Raw genomic sequence first — 22,697 nt, 5'->3', positions numbered from 1 at the left:
GATGCCGCAATAACCGCAATAAGCAAAGAAGAAACAGTCCGTGCAATTCATCAGCTTAAAAATCGTAAGTCGCCAGGTGCCGGTGGAATAACAGCCGAGTTGGTTAAATATGGAGGTGACCAATTACACCAAGTGGTTCATCAACTAATGTGGGACAGCGAATCAATGCTTGACGACTGGCAACGAGATATTATCTGTTCCATACATAAAAAGGGAGATATCACGCAGTGCAGAAATTGTAGAGGAATCACGTTGCTGAGTACCATCTATAAGATATTCTCCGCTATCTTGCTAGGCCGGATAGACATACGCCCACAACATCATTGACCCATTCCGAAGAGGCCATATATGTTAAGTAGCTCGATTATAATTAGTACTTACCGTTTTTGAAAGATTTCGCATCACTAAAAAATCTCAAACATAGTATTTTAAGGTGCTATTCAATGCAATGTTTATTAGATTGAAATTTTCTCTGGTTATTTTTATAGGAAGCTGTTTAAGCCAAATAAAACCTAAAATAACAAAGGATAGGAGCGCTCCGAAGAAGGAGCAACCTAAAAAACTACTGTGCTACTGCTAAAGCAAGGGGTTCTTCACAGTGAATTATCCTTCAAGTTCGGAATATCTCTTAAGTTATTTGATTTTTCGAAAATTTATATCCAGACCAATTTGCAGTAAAATTAAGCATCAGCATGAACGCAAGTGGTGTCCGTGACTGGTAGCTTGAAATCTTTGTTGGAAGTTTCTTTAAAACATGTGGATTTACTTCCCTTAGTTCGCCTCCGCTGATGATTCTAGTCGTCGAAATTTTTATAAAAGTGACTAATCCTTGCAAGGGAAAAATATTATAAATATAGATTTAATCAATATTACTTAGTCATCTACGCTTACCTTTTTTGTGGGATCACGTATCGCTCCTAGGAAAATTAAGCGATGTTTTGTTGAAACCAAAGCAAATAAAAATGGATGGGAAACATTAATCGTTGGCGCCGGATCCATTGATCGAAATGGTATCATCTGTACGCCTGAAATATAGTTGTTTTCTTTAACTAACACACAATAACTTTTAAAGTTGAAGGTCATTAAAAATGTGTTGAATTTGACCCCGCTTTAAATCATTTCTGACTGAGTTCTGACAGGGCACTTTTTTGATAAAATTTTCAAATTGTCAAACAAAGATAGTTGGCCCTTTACGCATCCAATGTGCAAGCCTTTGAAAGTTTCGACCCTCAACAAAACTGTGGGCCATCCCTATGCGATGAAAGATATCCACAGGTAAATAATAACTTGGTGATATAAACCACTCAACTTCGGGCGAAAATTTTGCGTAACATATTTTCAAAATAGGATAGGATAGAGATACCACCCACATCACTTTTTAAAAAAACTGAAAAGTATGTGATGTATTACAGAACTACTCGGTAATATTTGATGGTCTTTTGTGTTTGATGATGATAATAATAATAATAATAATATTAATCGTTGCGCAACAATCCATATTGGATCAGGGCCTTGAAGTGTGTTAGAGCACTTCATTCAAGACCGTAACGGTACACTAGGAGGCAATGTGGTCAGCATTGCGCTCGCCCAAGATTATTACCCTGATTTGACTCAGGTACTCATTCACAGCTGAGTCGACTGGTATCCGACGTCAAATCACGATGCAAATTCCACTCCCACCAGTGAGATTTGAAGCGCGACCTTCCGTTTAATGATGATGCCATGAAAATTTCTTTGCCGGCATTGTGTGTAAGCAAAGAATCCCCATCCCCAAGAAGAACTCTGTGATATATCGAACGCTATATGCGAGTATTAACCGATGACATTTTGTGATGTGATATCCTGTCGGTACAGATACTACAAAATGTGACCTCGCCGATGCAGTGAAATTGAGTGATGTTGCGATGTTTTGTGATGTTGGAGTCGCGCTAGGTGATAGCAATATGATATCACGCTATAGAATGATACCACTTTTTTGATACATCACCGATCCACCCCTAGATCTAATTATATTACCTGCCGACATGGAATCAAATATAGAAGTTTACGCCACGATTTGTAAAAACAGAAGCACTGATTCTTCAAGATATGCTAAACACAGATAATGACCCGCATGCTGCCTGCGGTCGCAAAGCTAGTAAGATAATTTGCCAATCAGTGGCTGAACATCTAATCTCGGAATACAGTAAAATAAGGTTTGGAGTTTTAAGTCTTATTTAACGTGTTATTCATGGAGTTTATTATTGAACACAATAAAGTGAAAATTCATTGCAGTCATCTGAACAACATTTGATGCGCCAAAATCACAATCTTCTCCCTGTGGTGACTCCCGTTAACAACGGTAGTGAGTGTGAGAGGCAAATCTTTTTGGCATTGTCTTGTTTGCACGAAACCCGAAGATAAACTTCAGAGCGGATTAGGCCAACAGAAGCGACCACATGAAAGGGATATTAGATTATTCTCCTATATTCTGAAATATGCAGATAAGCGACGTAGTATAAATTGAATATAGTAGCCATCTAAAAAACTAAATTATTAGACACCGAAGAAATAAGAGAAGTTGAAGTGGCATTTATTCTTGCTGAAATCCACTTGCCATAGACTCGTCAACGTGCTTGTTTTCATCGAAGAATGAAATGAGGTAATTAAACAGTCACACACTAGTCTGGAATGATGCTAAAATATTGTTTTGGGATTTTAACGTCCATAACGTCCAATGGGAACGTGTACTGTGGAACAACGCAGGCTTCACTAGACCAATAACAGCAATGGACTTTGCTTCTAGTAGAGATATAATAGTCAGCTTACTAGTGTGTTCCTAACATAGGGGCATTACACAGCTCGGCGATTCAGGTGTGAAAGGTTCTGTTGATTTTTATGTAAGAATATTTGGGTGGACGATGGTTCCATTTATATATAGCTTGCAGTGTATATAATTGGAATATACTAGATATTCAATTCGACTTGGAACTGATATTTTATCTCCTAGGGAATAGTGGCAATTTTCACCTACTGTAACTTTGTTAATAATAATGGGATTCCCAGCAAACTCTCCAGCATAAAAATATAAAATACAGTAACATACTATTCCCAACTTTATTTGGACAGGTATTGTAGCGGAAGGACGGATCACCACAATTGTATGCAGAGTTTGTTGGGTAGGTTCTGAGAACAGGTCCTTGAAGTAATTAGCTGAGACTCCCTCACTCCTCCAATTTGCAGACCAATGTCAAAAGCAGTAGTACTACTTCCGAAAGTACTAAACGCGACCTTTTAGTCGATACCCACATGGCTATATTCGGTGAAACAACATTTTGGACACCTCTTTCCCCTGCCTTAAGTCCAACGTGCAGCAATTTAATTCACCGTCTATGTGAGTATTCCCACCTCCTACTTTCCGATCAAAGTTCGTGTGGATCGGTACTGACCGTAAATCGATTTTAATATGTGATTATCTAGATTTATTTTTTCTTAAGGGAAAGATTACGAGGTCATAAAAGGATAAACGGCAGCTAGAGACGATGCAAATGTTTACCGTGCGTTATTTTCATCGATTCGCTTTTGATCTGACTCCACTCCACTCAACGGATTGAAAAATCGATCCTTAAGTTAAGTGGAATCAGCCCGCAATCTGACCTACATCCAGCCGCATGCAAGGGACTCGCCTGCTCTTTGCTGTTGACTTGGCGTGTGATATTGTGTCGCCAGTAAAGGGATAGCGAACAGATTCAGTATGCTTATCTTATTCTTCCCCGAGACATGCGATTGCACCACCATCTTCACATGTGTCCAATCCGGATTCCATTCGAATATGACGGCTAAACATCTCTACTATTCACAACTGACTCCTTAGGTAATAATTAGTACCAGCGACTTGATGTCATCTAAGTACTATACATCAAATGTGCTAGTCCGCTCTTAGCACGTAGGCCATATTTGAATTCAAAACCATGACGTTTAGCGCTTAGTGAATTCCAGGTAAGTATTAACCCTTCCAACAATAACGAACATTATGAACTTGTAGAGGGGTGGTAAGCAAGCATTCGGGCCTTGCGACTGCGGAGCCCTGCACCCTTTCTACCAGAAATTCTGCAACCGATTAAGATCAGGACCCGTCCAGTTCTTCGAGCTGTTTATGGCTCATCAAACCTCCTCTACGGCTACATACACAAAATTGATGGCCGGCGTAGTGGCGTGGAGAATGCCTTCGACATTGATCTACTCAGCATGCCCAAGATGCTGGGCGTGTAACCCCGAAATTCCACGCCAATAGTCTCTTGCGGCCATTACCGAAAATTGTACTATCTGGCCGCTCTGTTGGGATTCGTTGATTGATGTGAAAAAAACTCCGCTGGTTCCTCGCGTACGTTGCATTCTGAACGTGTCGGAAGTGACTTTTGCCATGCCGTCGTAACCGCCTATATAGTTTTCACGATGACGGCCGTCATCGGTACCATGTTTCCTGTTGACGGCCAGGATTGTGTCACAGCGAGTAATAAAGTGGAACCCTGTCTGCGACCTGCTGCACAGTCACGTGCGCATATGGCGGGAAATGCTGCACTAATCTTTGGTGTAACAACGGGCGTTAAGATGTTTTACGTGCTCCCGCCATTGTGACTTCTTAGTTGAAGCGGGTGATAAATAAGTTCAGCTTTTCAGTTCAATTCATCCACTTCTACGCAAGCCAAAACGTCGAACCACGATTAGCGGTTTCAATGCCGTACTGTCCGTAAGTCAGCCAACAAATTATACAACTCCCGCCGTTTATCCGTACCGGACCTCAAGCTTTTCCTTCTCCTCATTAAATGGATTTGCAGTGAGTAATCTGCAAGACTACAAACTTTCTACCATTTCCTGACCTACCCCTGATATATTGCGGTGACCAGTTGCCATTCAAACTTAAGCTATCCAAATGTGTTTAAATTTTACCCTGATCCAGTCTTAAAAATATAGAACTTTTTTGGATACCTGTAGCAGCTGCTGCTTCCACTCCACCGGTATTAACATCGATGAAAGTTTTATGAACTACTTTGCTGATGTGCACGCCAAAGGAATCTTCAACAAGTTCCGAAAAATCTGCTTTGCCCTGATTGAACGCTGTTGGCATTCCGATCTGAAAGTATTCCAAATTGACAATAATATAATATTTCGGAATGCTGCACTTCTACGCTTCTAGCGAAGATGAGAGCTGATCAAATCTGCTCAATTGAATAAAATAAATAATAATTATTGATATTCATTTCAATAAATTATATGCAGCTTCTATTGTGTTCCATATTGGCAATGTTCTGTAAGAAATATAACTGTTCTTTATGTATAAAGATAGAAACTCGACTCTGAACTATACTCCAAATCCATATGCACCTTTAGTTTGCTCTGGAGAGTGCTGAATTAAGAAAAGTCTGTTAAATGCTTGTGAGTTGGGGCTTGCCGTAAGAATTGACTAAAAGGGGTGAAAATTTGTGGTCTAGCAATCTGCAAATTTTGAAACCTTACTGTTACCGAAACGTCAACAATGTCTCGGATGGGGACTGACCTCACGACCTCACACTTTTGACTATCGAAAATAGACTACGATTGGTTTTTAAGATGTGTGCACGCTCCTCGACATAAGATTAGCTGGGTTTTAACTGACCGACACCGTAAAAGCGTAATAAGTGCTGGTCAGGAAAGTGAAATATGCCACAGAATGCAATGATTTCAGAAGTTTATACCACCTCGCGAAGAACCTTCATTTGGTCGCAATTCTTTGGATAGTCCTGTAAAGGACATTCCTCATCCAAAATGATAAGCAGTTGATGCGGTAGAAAGAACCCTTCACCACGATTATTAACCGTATCACATCCGGTGAAGTGCCTTCTCTTGTGCATGAATTGTAACATGAAGGTATGGAATTTGCTTTCAAACTGAAGAGAAATCATTTCGGCCATCAGTGAACTCTGGAGGAATAAAGCTGCTGGGGGTGATCGGGGATGAAGGGGAACTGTTTTTAGTGTGACAATTGGAGCGGTATGTGCATGCTCCCTGTCGTCGTAAAGGTAATAGTTAAAATAACCTACGAATATATCAAGGAACATCTCGAAAGCTTGATTGACAGAGAGCAGACATCAACCCCCTACGGATCATTTTAGAACTGCGCGAGAATTTTAAATCTTCGCTTCATTTGCTCTGCATCGACCTCAGCAAAGCTTTCGATAGTGTGAACAGGGAGTGTATCTGGCGTGCTCCATGCAAGAAGAGCATTCCGGACAAATTAATAATTATTATCAGAGCAGCATCCGATGGCGCAAATGCTACGGGTCGCATCGAGGTAAAATCTCGGACGATTGTGAGGTCCAAAACGGAGTCCGAGAGATTATCATCTTGTCACCGATATTATTTCATGCTGCCCTGTTTGAAGGACGTGGAGGGCTTCAAACACCTCAACTACACTCTTTCAGGGCGTCATGGACCTTACCCAAATGCCCATGGATTTGGAAAGACAGGCAAGTAAAGTTGGACTGAAGATAAAAAATAGCAACACCAAGGTTCTCTATTAGAAGGGTTATTGAACTCTCCCTTACTGCATTAGTTCGTAGAGCATCGAAGGCGTTTATCAATACGCAAGATCCACTTTCGCTGCCCTGTCTAAAATCTGAAAATGCAGTTATCTCAATACCAAGAGCAGTGAAAACCAACCTCCCGAGATGGCCGATGAATGGGCCCTCCCATAAGTAATTGGGGAGGAGGGAGGAGTGTGGGTACCTATGGAAGTTCTAGAAGGGGGTAGGGGGGTTGAAGCCCATTCAGGAAACCGCGAGGGATGGCGGGTGTATACACCCCATCAAGAGGTAAATAGCAACCGTATAAAAGTTGTTATCCCCTAGCTTAACTGTTTTTAGCTGACCGGTAAAATATTATGCTGTTACTGGTTTTGTTTTTAGTAGTGCCATTGCTGCCATGAATTTCGTCATGTTCGCCACTTGCTCGATGTGGATGAAGGCAGTTTGTACATACATTTCAGTTTGCTTTTCTCATTATATCATTATAGCCAGCATAAACCAGCAGTCGAGTAGATATTGCGTCTGATATTTACATCAGTTTGAAAAAGTTCCGCGGTAAGTTGTTGATGGTGAAAGGTTTTGGTAGGGATCATACTACTTTTATTTTACCTTGTTCATTGATCACAGTCAGCCTAGCCAATCCCAATAATTTCGTCGAGATATCGAATTCTCTAGTGACGTTGCATAGTTTTATCGTGACTATGCTAGTTGAAGTTGCTGTCAAAGTGTGCTGACAACGGTCTTAATACACATATTATACGGACATTTTATTGATGTCGTAGGATGCAGAAAATGCCCACAGGAGGTTCAAGTGTACCGTGTTTCAATCTATCTTGGCAACCTACGAAAAGTGAAACTTATTTCCGAAATTGCTTATCAATAACGTTCATTTGATACTGCACACATGGCTATATTTGAAGAAAAAAATATACACTTTGAATTCATCAGAAACTAACCTCCTTGAACTCAACTCAATAGCATGTCATTCGCTGCTAGCATGGATCTTCATAGTTTGTATGTGTTCAAGAGCCTAATACCAACAGGAACTGGTATTTATACACATATGGTTGCCTCCTTTAAAAGGGGCACAATGTGTGAACCATATATACGAGCTGGAACTGCGGGTTGGATCAAACCTGTTCTTCATTCCAGACTGTGGCGGCAGAACGTTGTTGATGATGTAAAGGAGGCAAGTGTTAATCAATGCTTTCAGTTTTAAAGTAACAGTTACCACGTCCATTACTACAAACAGCGCTTCTATTATAGACAAATCGATCGATTTATTGAGTGCTTTGAACATTGATGCAAAAAGGAAGGTCTGACTGAGAACCTTAGTTTTGTTGGTGTTTATTATTACTCCGAGTGTCTTGCCTTCCTCTCCGTATCTAAACCCATTTGGCCAAGGTCTATATTTTGCTGAGAGAGCAAGTAGATGCCATTCACATATCATAAAACATTCCAAATACACTCGCTATCTTGTGTGGAGTTGACATAGGTCTAACGAGATGCGGGTGGAAAAGACGGGCTTCCCGGAATATAAGGGGGCTCGTATTATTTTAACTCAAGTTAAGTATAATTTTCACCCCAGGCTCCGTTTTTTCGCATAATTTTCACCATGGGCCCGAATTTTCTCCTTACGACTTTGCATGAGCATGCTTATTGTGGGAACAAAACGTGGCGTTAAATTGGGAACCATATGGAAATAACGGTAGTGCGAGAATACTGTACACAGGAGGAGCAAATCCAGTGACAAAGAGGCGCTGAATATCATCATATTTGTTTGGCCGTAAACAGCTGCGTAACGCTACATGCCCGCAGCCATAAGGTCGCAACCACAGTTAGATACTAGACAGCTACCATACTCCCCCTTGTCCCTCAAGGGGGGAAATCACTGCGAGTACACACGATTTCAAATTGTTTTGCCCTTGAGCATAAGCGAGATGTAACGAAAATCCGATCAGCTGTGTTTGACATACCGCCCGGACTTGCCAATGTATTGGTGAGATTGGCAAGTTTTTGCTTATGTATCATATAAGTGAATACGTGAAACAACTTTTTGCTATATGGGTGCACGCCGTAGTAGCAGAATGGCAAAAGCTCACCGATCTCTCTCTTACCAACACGTTTTGACAAAGATTATGCCTTTTCCTTGTTTAGCGTCTCTGATGTGTACAGATAAGCTTCTGCAAGCACATTCGCAAGTGGGGTCATTTTAGTAAGGGTACTGCCTATAGTAGATCTACCGTGGTCGCAACACACACACCAAAACCGCATTTACCGACAACGGTGGAATATGCGCAATGACTTTAGTTATTTACTGGTGGATTTAACCCAAGGTATAAACGAAATCCTTAGATTTCGGACCGATATTTTTAAAAAAAGTTTCCTTACATGCTATTGTTCACCAGACGGTATAAGGAATAATCATGGTGTCGAAAGTGAGACGATTAAAGGACAACAAGCATATATTGTGCGTTCTCAAGAATGCTAAATCCTGTTTAAGAAATGCAAAAATCAAGACGGCTCATCCAGAAGTGATAAAAGCGATATGTGAAATAACACTAAACACCCTCAATGGTAACCACCTTCCAAGCAGAAAAGTATTTAACCAACTCTGCAAGTATAAAAAGAATATGCGAAAGTTGGCTGATGCAAAACGCTCTGTTCGAAAACAACGGAAAGTGCTTATACAACGGGGTGGCTTTGTTCCCATATTATTAGATAGTCTACTTTCAAGTCCTATAGGAGCAGTTATTTAAAAGCAAATATGCAGAGAAACAATGTTCTTAACAAAATGCTTCTATTATCACCCGAGTTATACGAAAACCTCAAAGACGTTATTGAAGAATCGAACAATCAGACTTTGTTTGATAAGGCGATGAGTAAAATACTGAAGAATAAAAACCTTCCTGATATGAATAACTGGTATAGCTATAGAAATGAGCTAATAAAATTTATAAACACCAAACGACGAGGTAGACATGTTCCAGAGCTAAAAGGCGATTTTCCAGTAGCTAGTAGAGGTTTGAGCAAAAAAGAAAGTCTTCGAGACAATCAGACGCAGACAAGATTGAGTTTTAAAGAAGATTTATCAACCCAGACATCACCAGAAAGGGAACCGTTCTTGACGGGAGAGAAATACTTTGCGGCAAAGGCTGAAGAAATAACGCCATCCAGAAAATCCCTTTCACCTGCAGCTAAACGACGTTTATCAGCAAGTAGTATTGCCAAAAATCTTCAGCAACCGAAAATACAGAAAACTAGTACAAGTAGATCAGGCACGGATGATTATAGGATAATAACAGCTGATGATGGTATAACTCAATACACAGTTCCTATAGACATGAGTCCCGGTGAACTTGCCAAAGCTAAAGATGATGTGTTACTTGTGAACAAGAAAAATACCCATGCATATGCCTTGATTTATCCGGTGCAGTTTTATGATACGTATAAATAGTGCAAATTTCAAGTGGAAAATCCACAGAAATTTTGAAACGATCAGGAAGGAAGGTAGCATTGGGGTAAGAGTCTTTTGTAAATTTTTTTTCAACAATTATTAAGGTGCCTCTCGGAGAGGTGCAGAAAATTTCTAATTAATTTGTATTAATGTGCAAATTTCCTTTATTAACTCGTTCACTATCTCGGTACCTCTGTCTGATCTCAACGTTTTGAACAGCCTGTCTGTAACGCCACAAGGTGGATATGTGGAAAACACTCCATACGACAAATAATAATGTTTCCGTGAGTCGGTTTTGTTAGCAACTATGTTCCTTCTACTGCCGCAATGGAACAATATGAAGAAATATGCAATTTTGTATAGAGCGCTAGAGATCATAGCCTTAGAGTGATTACCAGCTTAGCAGTGGGGAAGCCAAGTAACGTGCACCATGGGCCATACCCCTATTGCAACTCCTATGGAACTAGACATCATACTAGCCAAAGTAGGACATGCCTCAGTTTCTTGCTGGCGGGAGGGTTAGTCTGGTCAATGGGTGACCACTAGCTCATCTATTTGGACAGTGAAGGCGGAGGCACGGTTAATTGACGAGGTGTCTTTCAACTTTTCTGAATATCCGGCTGCACCCAAGGATTTGGAGGACATTATGTTCCATAGGCCGAGATTCTCGAAAAAGCGAAGCCGGAAAACCATAAACTGCATGCAAATGCATATTTTCCCGCAGATACTACCTGTAAATTTCATATACATATATGTATGTATGCCTCGAGAGCTCAGTTTCAGTTTCATAGTATACAAATCCGAAACCGAAAGTTTGGCGATTCAGATATGATAGGTTTTGTTGATTTTTATGTAAAAATATTTCGGTGGACTATGGTTCTATTTATATATAGCTCGTAGTGAATGTTCTTTGAATATACAAGATACTCAATTCGACGAGGTACTGAATTTTATCTCCAAGGGAGTAGTAATTTGATGCGAAAAGGGCAATTTCGACCTACTATGACTTTGTTTAGTAACAATTTGATTTTCACCAAACTTTCCAGTATACTGCTTCATATTAAAACCTATATTATGATATTTTATTAACCTATGACGAACTTAAAAGGAGTTCACACCAAATTTTTGCAAATAAACTAACGTATTATTATTAACTTCATTTGATCAACTAACCTTCTTCCGAAAGTTTTAATCGAGACGGCGATGGCTATATTCTGTGAAACAAAATTTTGGATCCTTCCCGCATGTGTGGGGATTAACAATTCGTACCCCCCATGAAATTTCGTATGAATCGGTACTGAGGAAAGTGGGAGTGAGATAGAAAGAAGGCAGACAGACCCATTTGGCTCTCCATATATGCGGGCACATTATATCATATCAGTTTTGAATAATAATAGTACGCACTGTTGCTCCGAATTTAATGAGGCCTTCTCGAAAACAGATATTTATTAGAGACTTTTAGATAATAATAATAATAATAATCCTTGGTGCAACAATCCAATTGGATCAGGGCCTTGAAGTGTATTAGAGCACTTCATTCAAGACCGCAACGCTACACTACAGTATACTGCAGGAGGCAATGTGGTCAGCATTGCGCTCATCCGATATTATTACCCTGATTTGACTCAGGTACTCATTCACAGCTGAGTCGACTGACATCCGATGTCAAATCAGGATACAAATCCCACTGCCACCAATGAGATGTGAACCACTCAACTATCCGGACACACACAGACCTTTAGATAGTTTCATTATTAATATTCTTGAAGATTCCTTCTATGTAGAAAGAGGTTTCAAGGGAGGCCCTGAGAGTGAACGCAAAAAAGCTGAAAATAGCGGCAGTGTATAATCTTAGTGTTGATTCAATGCAGAGAATTGGGGACGGAGAACACATTACCCGTATATGGAGGCCCTAAACGCATGTTGCACGAAGAGAAGAAGGGGTTACTTAGTAGCCCGTCGTTAGCCTGAGCGACAAATAATATTATAGGTTTAAAGTTAAACGGAAAAGGAAAATTAGTTCGACCTATACTTTAGAGAGTACCAAACTGAACCATATGTTCAAGAATCTTTGCCACAGATTATACTGGTGAAACCGCTATATGGTGATCCGAACCATATGGTATTAGATGAAGCAGTTTTGTGTTAAATGTAAATTGCGACTTGTTTATGTACAGTTGCCACGCTTATCTAAACCTTTTTTTGGCAGAGTTCGAAGATATGCTTTAGCAATCTGAAGAAAACTTAAATGTAATTCCTGTGCCTTTTTCGCACTTGACCAAATCTTAATGTTTAATGGGGATAATCCTCAAAATTAAGCGATTGATTGCAACTAACGAGAGGGTCCCTGAAGGAAATGCACTAGTGTAAGGATATAAAAGAAGGAATGCTCTATACTCCACATAGGAGTGAACAGCAGGCATATGTATATTCCTACAAAACCAAATGCAATTCGATATCCCAGACACACTTTCCACCAAAAAATCATACTGAACAGGTGAAATAGTGATCTATCCGCCACTCGCTTAGGTCCCTTTTGAGTTGCCGAACGAACGATACATAAGACCACCAGGCATATAAAGAAGTCTAAAGATATCTGGATTTCGTGGTGTAAGGTCGTATGGGAAACACTTGACGAACTCTCTCTCTCTCTCTCTCTTCTCTAGGGGCCTACGATCGTCTCACTGCTACAAGGAAGATCACTTGCATTCATTTCATCGTCATTCAAGGATTATTCCTTTAGCAAGGTGGGAATCGAACGACTAGGCTAATAATATTCGCGGTGAATACGCCGAGATATGCGGAGCACTTTAGATGTAATTATCAGAGTAGGAGAAGCTTGCGCTGCTACCCAATCTGACTTGCTTCCATGCGAGTCTTTTACACCTTTTAAGCCGAATCGCGAAAGTATTGAATTGAGTAATAACGGTATATTTGTAGGAATTTCATGCCAGAGGCGAGGGACCAATTTCCTTCAGTCCCTTTCTAGGAGGCTCGAAATAGGCTAACGAAATGGCCAAATTTAAAGGTAAAATAAAGCAACCCGCATAACGGTAACCTTGGGTCCGGATTTTCATCCACGGCCCTGTGCTTGTTTGGTGGCGGAAAAAAGCATACAATCAAGAGGTGGCGGGAGCTACTTGATACTCGTAAGGGGATTGGTCGCCCAGGATGACCCAGAACATCCAGCTCTGCATAATTTAAAAGCATGGAGATGTTGCATGTCATCTGTTCATGCTGAACGTCCAAGAATAGAGAGCTACAGCATACGTCTTTTTTGGAAATTTATTAAGGAGAGCGACAACTTTAGCTGTTGTAAAGAACATTTATTTACGTGGAAATACTTATTTCATAGATATTAGAGCTTTAAAAGGAATAAGAAGCGGTAAAATGCAATATACAAAAAACGCGCTTAAAATGTCTACATAGATCTAAAACAGTAAACAAGGGTGAATAATCCACGAAATATCGATATACATATACATTTAATTAATTTTTTTTAGGGATTGGGGAGCCCTAAGTCTGCATCGAATTGTGCCGGACCGAACCAAATGGAGAGCAACTTGCTTCCACTCTTGATCGCCCACGGACTCCTCTTTTTAGGTTTGATACCCAAGTTTTCAAAATTAAAAGAAAGATGAAGATGGTTACGGTTTTTTACCAGGGTAGAGACTGCATCTGAAGAGTTGCTTCTGCCCTGGTAAGAAACCGTAGCCGTCTTCGTCCCTCTTTTAATTTTTAACATTTAAATAGATTAGCGAATACCAAAAAACCCCATATCACTATATATCTTGTTTAATTGCTGGAAATGCCACGAAAGTACATTAAGTTTTGAATGTAATAAGAAAATGAAAGAAAATCAGCTCGCTTCCGCAAACTATCTATGAAAGGCTTTCAAAATGGCCACACGGCTGCAGACAAGGGATCAAAGATCTTAATGGTAGGGTAACAAACAGGAACTTGCGAAAAGCAACTTGCGGTGGAATTCACGGAAATCAGAAAGTAGATGGCTTTCGCATTTACAACTGTTGTGCCCCCACAAGTGCGACAACGATATGATATAAGTAGGTACTACGCATCTTACGTGAAAAGTCAATATAATAAAAGCATAAGCAATGATTGACTCGTGGAATGAGGACATTCCCAACGGCATTCTCTCTATCTAAATATTCAGATAGATAGATAGATAGATCTTCAAGATGGCCAGGAGTGTCAGGGAGGCGGAGAGCTGCTTAAATTGAAGGAAGATTGATATTCTTTCTAGGCGGTATTCTGAATTATTGACACCAAGGGATGACATGAATACGAGGTTTTACTTCGATAAAAATGTTGAATCACATTGGAGTAACAGGGACAGCGTAACTATGATAAACGGCTTAAACAAGCAATTGATCCTGACGTATCCGTCACAGTAGAAGGAGCGAGCGCCGGGGTCATTAGTCCAAGGAAAATGCGCTTGGAACTTGTGGGAAAGCACACTAGCATATTCCAGGCAGATGTGCCTTCTTTTGCCTCCAAAGGAACTACTGAGGGAAAATATTAAAATTCTGACCGACGGCCAAGTGGCGATCAAGGCCATCGGTCCAACCAGGGGAACTTTAAACTGGTATGGGAATGCCTTGAGCGACTGAATATCTCGGCTCGTACAACAAGGTCTGGATACTCCGAGTTCCAGGCCATGTTGGGTTGGAAGGCAATGAAACAGCCGACAGACAGCAGAGAAGAGAGCAGGGACGAGCTAGAACCACTCTGTGGAATCGGAAACGGATTCATGGCTTGAATGAATGAATGAATGAAAAGGAACGCCTGACGGAACTATACTAGCCGAGCCTCCAGGAATGGGGGGTTAAGCGCCCAAGCGCACAAAGGACGGTTTAAACCGCTCCAAAAACAGCAATCGGATTATAGTGGGAAAACTAACCCCTAGGGGAGCTAAGGATATCTACGCCTATTGCCTGCAGCTACTGTACGGAGTGTGTCGAAATCTCGATGCACATTCTATGACAGTGCCTAGTACTTGTGTAAAGTACGTAAAGGCACCTTGGGGAATACTTATTACCAGATTCCAAGTTGAAATACTATATTAAAATTCCCGACGGTTATAAGCTTGCTTCATATACTATACTTAATAAGTACACTACAACCAGCAAGGGGGCATAGTAGTGCTTTAAGGAGGCAATGCAACTGACATTAACTGAATAATAAGATGGGTCGTGGAACGGTGCAGCTGTTTAATACTTTTGCAGAGCTAGATTGATATTTAATTAGAATGTATTTACGCCTGAAAATTGTTAATCTCGATAACTCATTGTCCGTTTACCTTTTCCAAAGCTCCTTTGAGGTCGGCTTGATAGGAAACTAGAAATTGCGGCATGTTCAACATAACATTTTTTGCCTTCAAACGGTGTCGATATGAAGGCAAATCTAACCCGGTTAACTTTGACTCCAGACTCTGAAGCCCATTTTTCGAATTAGGAAGTAATATTAACATGGAAAAATCCTCATCCTCAAATGACTTTTCAATAGCAATGCAGTCCAAGTCTTCCAATTCAGCATATTTCAGATTTTCCCGAACACCTTGCATCATGTCTACCTTCACAGAGTTTGCCTCATTCAACCAGAAATCATCCTTGACTAAATCACTCTGAAATGGCTGTTGCCATTTGCACTTAAAATAAAGTGCATTAATTACAATTACGACTGTATCCGGGTCGAGAGAATGCGGGTCGACAATGTCTTTGATTTTGTCTCCGGTTTGGCCTTCCACCCATTTATTGATAGTGACAGCTGCAGCGGCTGGTTCAGTGAAATCGATATTTTCCACTTTCGAGCTGAACAGCTTTTCCGCTGCCTTTATCATTCCAGGTTTGATTTTTCTGCCTTCATTCACATATATCTTGTTAGCGATCCGGATATTCTCGTTCTTGGCATATTTGCAAGTGAGATGAAAGAATGCCTTTCCTGACTCGATTTTGTCATCGTAAATACGCAGAGCATTTCGCATCTCTGCTTCAGTTTGTCCAGCAGCTCCCATATATGCCATCCCGAGAGCCAAACGAACAGACAGTGGTGAAACAATTATATTTGATGAAGGCTGCAAGGCGTGGTACATGTCCAAACCGAAAGCCATTCCTTTTTTCTTGAAATCAGTTTTCTGTGATATGGCTGCCATAGTTAAATATTAGTGGGTTGTTTTTAACTTACTAACCAAAAGATTGATCAATTTCTGACACTCTACTTTAGTAAATTATAAATAAAACATGAGAATTTGGAAATCGTATTTTAAAGAGCCCGGACAGAGTATGACAGAAGTGGGTATGGTGCCTGCTAGGTTTCTATCGTTTTCACGAAAATTACTTGTCTTAAAAACACTTAAATTATAGTCTTGAGGCTAGGACTGAATGCTCAATGGAATAATACCAACGAATCTGCTACCGAATCCTACTTCACCTCCCAAGGGTGGTAAACTAGTGAGCGTATTTGCATCCTAATGAGATCGCACGTCAGATTTTTCATAGAACCAGTAATGGAACTTCAGATTGAGCTGGAACAGCAGAAGCAGCGAGAGCAGCCAACATCTAATTTATTTTGCATGTAACAATAATATCTAGTTATAAGCCCGACTTGCATCCTACATTGACCCTCTCCATAAAAAAGCTAAGATATCACCAGATGGCGGTGCCTTTAATTAAACTGATCATGTGCTCATTCAATGATGCGGATACGGACTTTCCCACCAAGCGGCCATTAATGTACTCAAACGCTGTAAAGTCTTGGAATTTGACGGTCCGTCAGAGTTACTTAACGCCACATCTGCAGTTACTGGAGATTTATTACTTCCACTCGTATGGAAATCTTGGGAATGCAAGACCTTTTCCAGAGAGTGGAAGAAGGGGATGATCGAAAGACTCCAAAGAAGATCCGTTCTGAATATGATAATTGGAGGGCTATTTATGCGCTTCCTGTAGTCGCCAAGATAGTAACTAAAATAATCCTGGATCGCATCAGAGAACATATCGAAAGCTCGATCGACGGAGAATAGGCTGGATTCCGCTCCGGATCTTCCTGCATTGACCACACCAAGATCCTACGGAGCGTGTACCCTGCCCAATTCTGGAAATTAAAAAGGAGACAAGCAGAGTTGAACATGAACACTAACAAAATCAAAAATCCAAGTTTGACGGATCATCGCACTCTTCCTATCTCCACTAATAGGCAGAGCATAGAAGGCGTCCATCAATTATATTCTAGGAAGCGTGATTTCTGCCGACGGTAGCACCGAACTGGATGTCGTCCGACGCATTAGCACAGCTAGATTCCCTTTTGCTGTCTTATGTAAAATCTGGAAATTCAGTTATCTCAACACCAAAATCAGGTTGAAACGGTTATGCGCTAGTGTTCTTTCCGTGTTCCTATGTGAGAGTAGCAAAAAGAAAGTAAGCCCCACTGGCACTCAAATACTTCGTTCTACTATCCCGTTACGCTGACCTGATGCTATTTCAAAAGAAGAACTTGGTTGAAGTGCAGACCTGTGGCCTGTTCGTAGTGTCATTGGAAAGCGGATGTGGCAATCGATAGGCCACACATTAAGGAGAGGCGACAATTGCATTGCTGCCTACATCATATAGTGTGATTCATTCTCCCGAGATAGCCGACGAGTGCGTCACTCAAAGAGCACTTGGCGTAGAAGAGTAGGGGAGAGGTATACATCTCAGGACGTCCTAACGGAGGAGAGGAGGGGAGCTGAGGTGCATTTCAACGATTCTCGGACGATGACGAATAGGTGTGGTTGACGTGCTACACCCCACGAATGGCTAAATGGCAACCATTTGTATCATCCAGAGAAGATACAAAATAGCTCTGAATGGCGTCTATGGTAATTGGTTTTATCAGGGCCCTTGATGAGTCAACCAAATGGACAAAAAGGAAGAAAGTGGTTTAATGAAGAGACTTAGCTTATGGTAAAAAATTAGGGTGAGATGCAACTTCAAGTGGTCAGGCTTTTACTAGACTTATTGCACTACGGCCTTGTGGTACGGCCACTCGCAGACTTTCTTCATTCGGAGAACATCTTCCAGAGATAGAACGTAGATAAATTTCTCGCGGAAAAAAATGTTTCCGAACTATTCGGCCGGCTACTTTTCTTCCTCACAATGGCTACATATCGCTGAGACCGCCACCCCAATTTTATCAATGTAGTAGTCCCGTCAAAAGTCCGCTTTTCTTAAGGAATAATAAAAATACCTTTCTACCTTCTTCAGAGTAGATCTGGCAGCCTAATGTCAAATTCTGATCAGTGGTAAGCCTTTTTCTTTCTTATACGCCGGTTTCCGCGGTTTGGGAATAAATATCACCATTACATCACCACAGGTAATTGGAATATAAGCTTATGCCAACTATAGGTGGTATACATTCACAATATGTGGACACAGAGTAATTATGTTTTCTATTACTAATGCAGAAATGACATTTGGGTTAGCGTTTTTCCATTTATAGAACGAGGCTAGTATAGGCCCTAGTGGGAGACGTAAATTGGTGTCCATGAAGGCCACGCCTGTTGAACTAACACCAGCGGCTCTACTACAAAACCCTATTTCCACGCCCACATGATGATCGCTGAGAGTACTTTCTTAATGAAAACCTGCAGATGGAGGAGGCTGAAAGGGAGTCTTCCACGCTTGAAAGCGAGACAAATTCTACCAACTGGTTCTCCTGATTGAGGGTTGGATATGGCTGAGAACTCAATTCGGGAAACCGAAATTACGAAAGGTGCTTCGCAATGGACGGATTTCACAAAGACGATACCAATATTATAGTGACCTGCTGATATCGGCTTTAAAAACATAAGTGAATGGCTATGCACTCTACATTTGCGAGTCAAACTTTGAAATAAAAGCCTCGTTAATGGTGCCAATGAATGAAAGCTAGCGCGGTCACGGGCAGACTTATCACGAATTTCGTCGAGTAGAGAGGCCAGCCTGGGAGAACCAGCAAGTCTCTGAACTTCAAATATGCAGAGAGCATCCGTACCAGGCGTGGAAGTTTTACTAATAAGTCAGCATTATGAAGTCTTACATATCACCATGCTCACCTGCCTAGACAAAGAAGAAAATCTGATGAGTTCAGTATTTTGAAAAACTGCTTAACAACCAAAACAACGGCGATTTTGAGGAACGACTAACTGAACACGATGAACAAATGCTGCCGCTACAGTCCCTGCAATCTATTACAAATCGTCAGGAGTTGATGGAATTACAGCTGTACTGGCTAAATACGGAGATCAACTATATCAATCGGTTCATCAACTGATGCTCCAGGTGTGAAAGAGCGAATCATTGCATGACGATTGGCAGCCATGCATTATTCGCCGCATAAAAATAAAGGCACATATCATGTCCCATACATAAAAAGGGCGATATCAGACAGTGCAGCAATTATAGAGGTATCACGCTACTGATTAGCATCTATATTATAAAATGTTCTGCGCTATCTTGCTAGACCACATAGCCCCATATACCCAGAACATCATTGGCATACAGCAGAGAGGCTTCGCTGCAGGGAAACCTGCAATATATCATATTTCCTTTGTACGGTAAGCGAAGCAATACTGTTGGAATTTAGCCGTTCGATGCACCATTATCATTAACCGCGCAACAACAGGTACCCGGTCTAGGCCTGCCTTACTAAAGAACATCCCAAACGTCGTTATGCAGGTTACAGAATCGTCCATCCTCATGTAGGGAGCTAAAAATTCTTCGGAGGATTCTTCTCTCGAACGCGGCAAGAGTTCGAAATTCTTCTTGCTAAGAACCCAAGTCTCCGAGGAATACATGAGGACTGGCAAGATCATTGTCTTGTACAGTAAGAGCTTTAACCATATGGTGAGACGTTTCAAGCGCAACAGTTTTTGTAAGCTGAAATAGGTTCTGTTGGCTGACAACAACCGTGCGCGAACTTCACCATCGTAGCTGTTATCAGTTGTGATTTTCGACCCTAAATAGGAGAAATTATCAACGGTCTCAAAGTTGTAATCTCCCATTTTTATTCTTCCCGTTTGGTCAGTGCGATTTGATGTTCTTGGTTGGTTGGGTTTCGGTCCTGACATTGCCACCATATATTTTGTCTTGCCTTCATTGGTGTGCAGGCCACGATCTCGCGCCGCCTGCTCGATCTGGACGAAGGCACTTTGTACGTCTCGGGTCATTCTTCCCATGATGTTGATATCGTCAGCATAGGCTGTTTTAGTTGTTCAGTAGCTCATCATAGTACTTAACCCATCGCTCCAATATACCCAATCTGTCGAAAATCAGATTTCCCTCTTTGCCTCGGCAGGATGAGCATGGAGGTGTATAAGGCTTCATCATGCTAACTTGTTGGTAAAACTTCCGCGCCTGGTGCGGTTGCTCCCTATACTTTTCCAGTTCACGGACTTGGTAGTTCTCCCAGGCTTCATTTTTCCGTCTGTGAAGTCGCTTCTCCACTTGACGGAGTTCGTGATAAGTCTATGCTAGTGCCCGCGTTCTTTGAGAATGCAACTCGGTATGCAGCATTCTTCCGTTCCGTAGCTAGCTTACATTCATCGTCAAACCAGCCGTTCCGACTCCTTTTGCGGCTGGGGCCAAGTATGTCATGGTAATGATAACGTTCTTCAGGTGGTTGTGAAGATCATTTATTAATGCTCCATCTCCAGGATCTCTGTTGACTGCGGTTACTGTGGCATCCATTTCCCTCTTATAGGTGTCGCGGAGGGCTATGCTGTGGATGGCTTCAGTGGTAACTCTCACCTGATTGTCAGAGGAGATTGTAGGTGGTGTCGTAATTCGAGTTCGGAGCACTATGCCAACGAGATAGTGGTCCGAGTCTATATTGGCCACCCTATATGTTCTTCTATTCATCAAGGCTGAGAATTGGCGGCGTTCAATTAGCTCGTGGTGGAGAGGCCCACATATGTTTGTGGACCGCGTTCCGTGCAAACCAGGTACTTCCTACAACCATTTCGTGCAATACTGCTAACTGAATAATGCCCTGTTCGTTATCACTGATATCCCTGTGCATGCTATGGGAACCGACGTATCGCCTGAATACGGGCTTGAGTGTTGAAATCTCCAAGTATGATTTTAACATCATACTTGGGACAGGCTTCGAGGGTCCGCTCAACTGTCTCGTAGAAGTTATTCTTCTCCGATTTTGCAGGAGCGTGAACGTTTATGAGGCTTATATTTCTAAAGTTGCCTCGCAAACGCAGAGTGCATAGCCTTTCGCTTATATTTTCAAAGCCGATAACAGCAAGTTTCATTTTTGGTTGACTAAGAAACCTACTCCGAGCACATGGTTTACTAGATGACCGCTATAATATATGGTGTAACAGCTCTTCTTCACGAAACCGGTCCCTGTCCATCGCATCTATTGTAACGCTGTTACGCCAGCCTTATATTGGGACAGGGTATCGGCTAGCTGCTCAGCAGCATTCGGTCTCTACAGGGAGCGCACGTTCCATGAGAAAATGGGCAAAACATTAATCCGTTGTCGTTGCCGGGTTCGTCGTTGTAAAATCCATCCTGCCCGAGGCTCCTTTCGTGGCTTCGTAACATCGGTTTTCCGTGTAAGGTTGTCAGCCCTACCCAACCCCCAACCTGGAGGAGCAGTTGGTACATTTTGTCCCGTTTTTAGACGCGGGAGACTCGCCTTCATCCTTCTTCGGCTACAGTTTTTCATAAAGAAAGAACTCCCAGCGATCACCACGTGGAGATGGAGATAGGGTTTGGTAGTAGAGCTGTTGGTGTTGGTCCAGCAGGCGTTTCCCAGGTTTTTTGCTCCATCGTGGGTACCAATCCACGTTTCGCCCTGGGGCCTATATTACCCTTTGACCTATCATAGCCAGGGTAAAGCTATGCACGGTCAAGTGAGAATTTAGTCTCGTGATTAAATTGCTAAGTTGGCTTGGCTGACCTTAACCAATGTGGGGGGGGGGGCAAGATAAAAGCAGCTAGATCACTCTCGAGATAATTTAACACCAACAACGCTATAAGACAAGACTTGTAAAAACTAATCTGCGATGCTGATGTTGATGCAAGAAGCACCATCCTTTTCAAAGTCCACCCAACTACCCGACTACTGGCGAATGTTGTCGATATTGATGTTATAAGGAGAACTACCAGAGATGCACAGTCTACCTTTGTTCAAATCGGGCTGGCGGCGCAAGATCATGGGCAGGACATCAATAAAAGCAAGACGAAATGCATTGTGGCAACTTTAGCCCTAAAACCAAAGAAGCAACTGCATCAAATGGCGCTGGCCAATGAACTTGAAGATAGCAGACAACAATTTCGGCACCCTTGAGACGACGATGAAATCTGCGCATGATTGTTGGTGGCCAACACATCAACCAACCAGCCATTCCGACTTTTTTTGCGAAGATGTTTAGGCTGTACTAATGATAATGCTTCATCTCCGTTAGCTGCGTGCGGTATTGTGGTATCTATTCCCCTATAGAGGGGCCTCAGTGTTCACTCACCCCTGGATACGAAGTGGTGTTGTTATTCGACATTTGTTTACCATGTCAACGGGGTAGTGATCCGAATCTACATACTCTCCCCCTTAATTCTCCGACTTTTATTACATCTGGTAAAAAGCGACGTTCGGTTTGGTTGAAAGTGGTCTTGTCTGGGGGGACTCACATTTTTTGGGGATGATTTTTC

At 41.7% G+C, this 22,697-nt stretch overlaps 1 protein-coding gene across 1 annotated transcript; it reads right to left on the bottom strand.

The window, feature by feature from the left end:
* Window positions 1–426: 426 nt before the first annotated feature.
* LOC119648727 (alaserpin-like) lies at window positions 427–16,324 on the bottom strand. Its single transcript, XM_038050542.1, has 4 exons — window positions 15,320–16,324; window positions 4,969–5,113; window positions 892–1,025; window positions 427–828 (listed from the first exon to the last, which is right to left on the bottom strand). The coding sequence occupies exons 1-4, from the start codon at window positions 16,169–16,171 to the stop codon at window positions 823–825; spliced, it is 1,137 nt and encodes a 378-aa protein (XP_037906470.1). The 5' UTR covers window positions 16,172–16,324; the 3' UTR covers window positions 427–822.
* Between the last annotated feature and the right edge of the window lie 6,373 nt (window positions 16,325–22,697).

This window comes from Hermetia illucens, chromosome 2 (assembly GCF_905115235.1).
Source record: "Hermetia illucens chromosome 2, iHerIll2.2.curated.20191125, whole genome shotgun sequence".
Lineage (NCBI taxonomy): Eukaryota > Metazoa > Arthropoda > Insecta > Diptera > Stratiomyidae > Hermetia > Hermetia illucens.
This window is presented reverse-complemented; position numbering and strand designations above follow the sequence as displayed.